Source organism: Limulus polyphemus, unplaced genomic scaffold (assembly GCF_000517525.1).
Source record: "Limulus polyphemus unplaced genomic scaffold, Limulus_polyphemus-2.1.2 Scaffold331, whole genome shotgun sequence".
Taxonomy (NCBI): domain Eukaryota; kingdom Metazoa; phylum Arthropoda; class Merostomata; order Xiphosura; family Limulidae; genus Limulus; species Limulus polyphemus.
In genome coordinates this window covers 230,905-240,313 of record NW_013665941.1, presented here as the reverse complement: position 1 = coordinate 240,313, position 9,409 = coordinate 230,905, and the positions used below count along the sequence as shown (strand labels likewise).

General features: G+C 35.3%; 1 protein-coding gene across 6 annotated transcripts in view; it reads right to left on the bottom strand.

The window, feature by feature from the left end:
* Window positions 1–6,676: 6,676 nt before the first annotated feature.
* The window catches only part of LOC106457441 (trichoplein keratin filament-binding protein-like), a 50,042-nt gene continuing 47,309 nt past the window's right edge, over window positions 6,677–9,409 (bottom strand). For all 6 annotated transcript variants that reach the window (XM_022383382.1, XM_013916860.2, XM_022383381.1 and 3 more), the window contains exons 13-14: window positions 7,251–7,397; window positions 6,677–6,842 (exon numbers count right to left, since the gene is read on the bottom strand). In XM_022383382.1, coding sequence (XP_022239090.1) covers window positions 6,813–6,842; window positions 7,251–7,397 — 177 coding nt within the window. In that variant the 3' untranslated portion in view covers window positions 6,677–6,812. The remainder of the gene's footprint in view (window positions 6,843–7,250; window positions 7,398–9,409) is intronic.

Below are 9,409 nucleotides of genomic sequence, written 5' to 3'. Positions count from 1 at the left end.
AAATACATCGAGAAGTGTACCACTAGTAACAGTTGTGCATGTATGATACCCATCATAACTAGGAACTTAGAGAAGATTTATAAAGTCCAATGAGAACATCTATGTAAGCTATTGATCTGTTATTAAGTCGCTCAGGAAAAGCGCAACAACATTTGGTTATTTGTCGTTGCAATGTCTAATTATACCAATATTTACTGTTATAAATTCTCGCTAGAGTTAAATGTATCAATACTTGATATTATTAATTGTTCCTAGGAATAAATACATCAATACTTGATATTATTAATTGTTCCTAGGAATAAATACATCAATACTTGATCGCGCAAAGCTACACGAGGGCTATCTGCGCTAGCCGTCCCTAATTTAACAGTGTAAGACTTTGCTGACACACTTGTATTTCAGATAATAAGTAACGGGTGGTCTATGAATTTTTCCCACTTGCAGCTCAATCGACAGTTAAAATAGTCTGATGACATCCAGTCCTGTACATTTCTAACTTAAGCAGTTGTTATGTGGTGACGGTATCTAACAAACAAACACTCTTTCGAAAAATATTCCCAGTTACCACTAAAGAAGAAAGGTCCACCTTTCGGATACGCTCGGGTTATAGGGTTTTTATCGTATCATATTAAGATTTATTGAGCCTACGTGTTTTTCTGACATTGCCAGGTGGTTAAGGCACTCGACTCGCAATCTGAGGGTCGCGGGTTCGAATTCCCGTCACATCAAACATGCTCGCCCTTTCAGCTGTGGGGGCGTTATATAGTGACGGTCAATCCCACTATTCGTTGTTAAAAGAGTAGCCCAAGAGTTGGCGGTGGGTGGTGATGACTAGCTGCCTTCCCTTTACCACTTTTCTGTCATCTGAGGTACAGGTGTGAAGGATTGATAGATATCACCAAACCTTCTCGTTATCGACTGAACTTCAACTGAGCAGGAACTGATAAAGACAATTTAACAATCGAACTCGCTTCAGAACCATAGGATTGAATGAGGAATTAATTATTTATCGTTAATTAGCCCCTCTTCAACCTGACCTACAAATCTAAATAACAAAAACGTAACACCATTACAGTTACAAAATGTTAATACAAGTTCAGATATGTATCATTGTGATGTTATAAATACTTATTAGCTAGGTTCTACAAATCCTTAACAGGGGATGGGGAAACGTTACCGAATTTCATGTTGATTTTTTTTTTTTAATTATATTCAATACATCTGTAATATATACGAGCAACCAAAATAACTGACATTATTTGGTGTCAAATTTTCATCAACCCTCTCAATAAAGCGACACATACACGGCAATAATAGCATTAATTTTATGCTTTGAAAAGATGTAATCTCAATTTAACTGGCTTTACAACAGTTCGTTCAAGTGGATAACAAAGATGATAATGTAATACAGAGTGGTTATTAAATATTGTGCTCAGAATAGCATATATTGGATATTTCTTGATACTTGCATAACTTCGTGGTCGGGAAAGCTGGGTTTAACAATATCTGCCACATTTTAACTATGGGTACAACGGTAGCAAAAGGTAGGGGTTTGAATGCTATGCTAGAAACAAATCTGGGAAATACATGTATATATATTCAGGTTTGATTTCTAGTTTGTAAAATATGACTATATATATATATATATATGCATATTTTAATATTTTGTTTCAGGAAGCTTTCGCGGGTTTGTCGAAACGCAAAACTGTATCTCAACTACACCATGCAGGGTAACTGTATTTTATGACGCAAGATGTCCCCATGGATTACTTAAAGAATAACGTTATATAGAATATCGTTAATCATAGGATTTTCCTTCAGTGCCCAACAACATTGAAGTTTCATTAATCATAGTGTGTCAATTCAATGCTTAACAACTATGTACAGGAGTGAGCAAGTTAAATGTCGCCAAATGTTAAATTTTTTTGTTATCAAGAACATCACAACCGCCAGTGACAGGACGTTATATTACCTTTAATTTGTCAAGTTGTTAAAATGTCGAAGAAATAAAACCATGATTATTTAGCACCTGAAAAAATATTTCATACAAAACAGAGATTATATTCCTTAAATCGTTCCCGTCTATACATATTGTATGTATATATATATAATTGATTGTCAAGATATTCTAATGACGGTTATTGGTTTTTATAGAGCCAAAGCAATAGTCACCACACATCTATAGCACTGATTACTAGGACGTCATAAATGCCGTTGCTGAGGTTAAGATACTTACTTATTTAAGCCAATCGCCCCATACGAGACATGACCATCAACGGCTGTTTTCCAGCTAACTTGACTCTGGGCTGTCCTTTCTATTTCTCTTCAGGTGTACCCTGCTCTCTTTAAAGCTTGTGGGTTCCACGTCAGAGACTGCCGGGTGATATTGGATGTCGCCTTCCTTAGGGTATGTCCTATCCAACCCCACTTTCTGCCCTGAAATTGCTATTTTTACTTTGCCTTGCCGAAGTTTAATATTACCTATATTATTAATTCGCGTTCTTTGTATATCCGCGAACTACTTTCATAGTTATGAAGATAGCAGGACCAAACATGGCAGGCGAACTCGGGATGACCCCAAGAAGAGGTCCTTATCTATATGCCTTAGCCCCCAATTAAGGGAGGTACCAAGGGGACTAAACGCGCCCAGTATGTCATCAAGAAATGATGGGGGTCTAGGAGCAGGTTTGGAGGGTCGCTGAACTGAATCTGGCATCAGATTATGTGTTCCTGGTCTCCTTATTATCCTTATATCGCCATTTTTGAAATTGTGTTCATACCTTTATTCACAAGCTAGCGGAACCAAACTTGGCACACCTACTCAGGTACCAAGGGCGGGTGTGTCCTAATAGGTTATTTTATATGGATACGGATACCCCATGGAGTTGCTAGAGAAGTATTTAGAGATAATAAAGGAATTTGATCCCTACATTAGTGTCTGTGAACCACGAGGAGGAGGAGCTTTCTCAGTCACTGGTTTAGTTTCCTATTTTTTAAAGCATCAAAGCACCTTCAGTACTGACGATTAGGACGTTATAGCTACTGTCGCAAGGTGTTCATAATATTGTTATCAAGATGTTCTAATCGAGGTCGTCGGCTTAATTCTTGCCTTAACAACATCAAAACAATAGTCAATAGATTGGTACAACAAGTGATTCGGGCATTACACATACTGTCCCCAGATGTTAATATTACAATATTCAGTTTAAGTAGTGATCGTTAAGTTACTACACATTTGGTTATTGGAATATTATAAATATCGACGATAAAGTTATTATACTTATCAGTATAATATTTCCACTATCGATGGAACTTCAAACCACAGTTGGCGTTTTGTTTAATTGGCGCAAAGCTACACAGTGGGCTATCCGCGCTCTGTAAACCGCGGGGGAATCGAACCCCAGATTTTAGCATTGTAAGTCCGTAAACTTACCGCTGACCCACCGGATGTACACCACACTTGGTAAAGTGTTAATATCAAAAAGTAATAATCAGTATTTAAAATGTCGAAAGCACTATCAATATTTTAGGTTACTCTAATCTTGCTCTTGGAGATGTTATATACCTTAAATCTCTTGGTAACGAAGCCATATAAACACAACTGTTGTTCACATCTCAACTGGTATGGTTTTATATCCACCCTCGTAAATTCGCCGTTTCAAGGTCGTTAAACCGTTAAAACAACAGGAAAATTGACCAGATAGATAGATATGCACACACAATACGATCATCTGGCTTTCGTAAATACAGTCGACGCCCCATTAACGTCATTTTATTTTTACATCGTTGAAAAATAATATTAAATAAATGTTAAATAAAGTTTAAAAAAAAACGCACTGAAAATTCTTTCCGTAAATTTCTTCAGTGGGTTAGCTTTACTGGCTTTACTAAACCATTGCCAGCTCAACTATTTTTTTCAATATTGTAATATGGTACCTTTTTTATTTTATTCTGTATGAATTATTATTGTATCATACTCTGCCTTTTGTCATATGAAGGACGTTAAATAATGCTGCTGAAACACAAGTCCAACTTGTACCATCATACCAATCAGGTCGTTTCCAATAACATCGCATTAAATTAAAACGTAACAACGCCAAACTCATTCTCACTGACTAGTTTCCATAAAAATGGTTAATTTTTGGAACATCTCAAACTATATATTGTAAATTTAAGCCATATTAAAAAGTTCTAGAAAAAAAAATTTATTCTGGGGTCAACGAAAATAGTACTGAAAAAAGATATAAAATAATTAATCCTTATTAAGAAAAACGTAAAATCAATGACTCGTAGTTCTTACGTACTGTACTTACACAATTTCAATGTTGTTGTTTTTCAGATACACAGTTATTAGATTTTAGTGTATCCATATTTTATCTTTGAAATGAAGTTTAGGGAAAGTGTCTCATTTACAATTCCACAGTAAATGAATAATCGATAATTTCAGAACAAAAATAAACGAACTTTGCGAACAAAGGGCCAGTTCCTTAAATTATCCTTTCTTGTAAATAAAAATATTAATTTATCTATAAATCATACTATTATTATCATAGGAGATTACTGAAGTAAAGAATAAGTGATGTAATATTAAGTTAACATATGATGAATCTGTCGAAAATTATGCTAATAGAATATCGAAGTAAAAAAAAAGTTTTTAATAAGTTGTAGTTAACGAATGCTCAAACATTAAACTAGTGAAGTACGGGATTACTTCATTGAATAAACAGAAAACATTCAAGTAAGTAGTTGTTCAAAATGCATGAATTTACATATAAATTTATATATAGTTAATTTCGTTAACAGTATTGGTTGTAATAGTTACTATATCAAATGCTATTACAAATGTTTGGCACTGTTATCTTAAAATATGTATTTAGTATTAATCTAAATCTCCTAAGCTGGCCGGACCTCGCGAGATTTATTGGTTTACGGCCGAAAATATCGTCAACAGCGAGGATACCCAACTGTTGAAACAATGGAATTTAATCTTTATAAATAAAAACGCAATAAAATTACATTTAATTAGCTTTAATGATGGGCAGGTTGATTTTTTTTGTTTGCTGAATTTCGCGTATGGCTTCACGAGGAATATCTGCGCTAGCCGTCCCTAATTTAGCAGTGAAAGACTAGAGGGAAAGCAACCAGTCAACACCACCCACCGCCAACTCTTCGGATAGCTACTCTTTTACCCCCAAAAAAGTGGGATTGACCTTCACTTTATAACGCCCCTGCGAATGAAAGGGGGCGCATGTTCGGTGACGAGATTCTAACCTGCGACCTGCAGATAGCGAGTCAAGTGCCCTAACCACTGTTCCACGTCAGATCTAATGTTGATTTTGAGTTTCGCTCAAAGTGCATAACTTATTCTAATCAAAAGTTATTATTAATTATTTGCTTCGGATATTGTCGAAAAACTACACACAGCACTAACCCACCGTAATTGTGAACCGCTACACTATAGAAGGTAGCTTGTCAACAGCAACCACCGCCAACTTTTGGGCTACTCTAATTGAATAGCAAGATTTGACCGTCACCCATATAACGCTACTACGGCCAAAAAGTGCGGATCGAGATATAGTCTCGACAGAAGGGCATTGGTCAAAGGCTATTATTTTACTCCAGGCATTGAGCAAAGGCTATTTATTCTTTTACTCCAAACGCCCAGATTCCTCACTATTTTTATAGTAAACACATTTAATTATTTTATGTGTATAAATATAAGTCAACAACAAGTTATTACCTTAGTTTTTCTAATCTAAATAAATGCCTTTCTGTGAAATAATTCTGTTTCAGGTGATCAACATTTAATAGTCGTAGTCATCAACCCTTATATGCTCAATAAACCCAGTCTCTCACACTCCTATAACTATCAACTAAGTGAGCTATGCATTTTGTGAACAGAAAACTTCTAGACAAATGGTTTTGTACTCTCAACTTGGTATAGTTTATGTTACAATACAATCACTATTTTAACGGGTCAGATATTTTTAAATAGCATCTTTTGTGCTGATTAGATATGCAACACTTGTAGCTAATACTTTTGTAAATACGATCCTCAACTTAGTTTAGTTTACTTTATTATATATATATATATGTATGTATGTGTGTGTGTGTGTGTATATATATAATATTTGAATGGGTAACATATTTCTAACTAGTATCCTTAGTGTTAGTTAGCTATATGAAGGATGCCTGAAAATGTTTTCTATTAGCTTTACTTGTTTATTGATTCTGTTTATCAACATTTCACCTTCAACCTTACCAGTTCATTATTTTTAAAATATCTTCAAGCGCTTTCTAAATGATAAAAACGGGTAATTCTAAAAAAAATTAATTAATCAGTTTTTTTGTTTTCATGACTGGCTAATGCTTTCAGTCCAAATGAATTATTTGCTGACCACCATTTTTTTTTCAGTTTAATTGTGACATTTTATTTTTTGTACGATTTTTGTTTTACATCGAACAGACGTCTATAAAATATTATCTAATTTCAATATTGATTGAAAGTATAGTTGCAGTGGATAAATAAATTTGAAATCGCTATGTGTATCATAAAAACATTCTCCAATGGCCTAGAAGCTGTCGTCTTCACATTAAGTATTAATTAGGATTACTAATAAACTGACCAAGACAACTGAAAAGGTATTACTGTACAAGCAAACAATGCAACAGCCAATTTATACAGTACACCATTTTTATTTTATATAATTAACTCTCACATAGATCCCCAACGGTGTCGTAGTTCACAAGATGTACTAACACTTCAGAAGATTATTTGTTGATAAAGTTCCGAATTTTCACAACGATGACGATTATAACCATGCTATCTTACGACGATGAAACTGGGGAAGAAAAAATATATATTCAAGCTCCAAATTAGAAGTTACACAAGGTTCATAAAAATTACAAAGTTTATTGATGTTAATTTTGTATGATCGTCGAGATGTAATTCATTATACCACCAGTACAAAATATTTTTTTTTCCCCCATTTTCTTGAAAAAAAAAGTCGGAAATAAAGTGCAATGTTACGAATTCATAAGTAGCTTTTTTTTCTCGGAGAAATGTTTGCGTTCTCTCAAACAACTAATCTTACATGCACACAAATACGAGGATAATATTTTATATAAACACGTTTATACACATTCAAACGTACAAGAAATTAATCCCTTTAATCACGATTTACCACTATAATTTACACGGATAATTTACATTCTGAGATAAAATATTCTATAAAACTATATAATAGTACCTGCGGGTTGTATCCCTCATTCTGTAGTCGCATATCTTCCTTTGTGATTAACGAATCTTGGTAGCTTTTTGCTTCTTCGTCTTTACGCCTCTCGAGCGCTTTTTTATCGTATATGTCGTTTTCTTTCCTTTGCTCTTTATTCAGTATCTGTAAATGGACAAATGTTTTATGCTTTATAATGCTAGTTATTTGAAGAAGGAAAACGGAAAACTATTTTTTCTTTTGCGATAGAGTCTCAACTTTTATATGGGAGTTCTTGAAAATTAAAAAGCAAGTTTAATGTTTTAGAAATGTACACAGTACTTTTTAAACATATCAGCAGTAGCAAAATAAATAGGAGGAATAAAAAAAAACTGTTGAGTTTAACTAAAGAAAACTAAAGGTGTCTAATATTTATGTGTAAGTTATACCTTCACTACCAAGAACTTTATTTAGTTATGAACGTAAATACAGAATGTTTGTTTTACATATCAATTTGAATTATCAATACCGAACGGTTAAATATTCACCGTCACTTCTATATTTCAGAACGTTCAATTAAATGTATGGCACTCTGTTTATCGTTTTGTCATTCAATAATATTCCTCGGCTTGACACAGACTAAATCAAAATCTTTACTTCAGTCACTTACGGAGTACAGCATACAGACCTGAGACAGTTGAACCGTTAGCCAAAGTATTTTCAACGACTACAGCATACAGACCTGAGACAGTTGAACGTTAAAAATACTTTGGCTAACGGAGTACAGCATACAGACCTGAGACAGTTGAACATTGAAAATACTTTGGCTAACGGAGTACAGCATACAGACCTGAGACAGTTGAACATTGAAAATACTTTGGCTAACGGAGTACAGCATACAGACCCGAGACAGTTGAACATTGAAAATACTTTGGCTAACGGACTACAGCATGCAGACCTGAGACAGTTGAACGTTGAAAATAGTTTGGCTAACGGAGTACAGTTTGGCTACTATTGATGCCAAAGATGAAACTAGTTTTATCAAAACTTAACCAATGATATGTAACCATTAGAGCTGGCGCAGAATCAGCCATACGCAGTGGTTACACAAGGATACAAGTACTACGAATTACAGAATGAATTAGGGTTGAAACTCAAATAAATTGGATAGCTACTTTAAAATTACGAAACATATGCACAAAATCATTACAGGTTGGTTTGGTTGTTTGGCGCAAATCAACTGGGCTATGTGCATCAAACAACCGGTAAAAACGTAAAAGTAAAAATTCTATAAAAGGTAAAAATAAATCGAGTTAAAAACTAAATAATGTCCAAAAGTCACATACAAGACTCAAGTAGGATTAAAAAAGCCAATGGCTCGTAAAAAGTTAAAAATATAATTAAGTTGGACAGTGTCACCATCGCCAATAACACAGTCCAACGTCAGGTGTAAACCCGTAGAAAATACATGTCTAAAATCGTGTCGCCGCTCACGGTCGTAACGAAGGCACGACAGTAAAACGTGGGCTATTATGACCTAAGTGTCACAAAGGCCACACATTGGTGGATCAGTCCCAGATAAAAGAAACCGATGAGTTAAAAAGCTGAGACCAATGCGTAGCCTAGCCAGGACAACTTCCTCCTTCCGATCCTTACTGAACTGAAACAAGACGGCCAAAGAACAACAGAAGGTTTGATCTGGAAAAGCTTGTTATGACGTTTCTCACACCAAGTCGACTGCCAACTGGCGCGAAGCCGAGCCTTCAATACAGGACTGTAGTCCATATACGGGATAGGCTCGGCTGTGATGGCACCAGAGCAGACGGACTTACCTGCGGAATCAGCGAGCTCGTTCCCGAGAATATCGACATGGACAGGTATCCAAAAAAATTGAATACTAATGGAAGATAGAGAAAAATGGGCCAGCCGTTGTTGAATTTCGACGAGAACAGGGTGAAAACTAAATTTAAGTGATTCCAGGGCCAGTAGAGAGCTAAGAGAGTATGTGTAAATAGTACAATTGCCGTACTGCATAGCTTCTACATGATCCAGGGCAAGAGAAATGGCATAAAACTCGGCAGTGAACACAGAAATTGTAGAGGGGATCCTGTGAGCAACTGCCGAGCCACAGCAAACCATAGCAGAGCCCACAGAGTCACCTGATTTCAAACCATCCGTATAAACGGGAATAGAAGAAT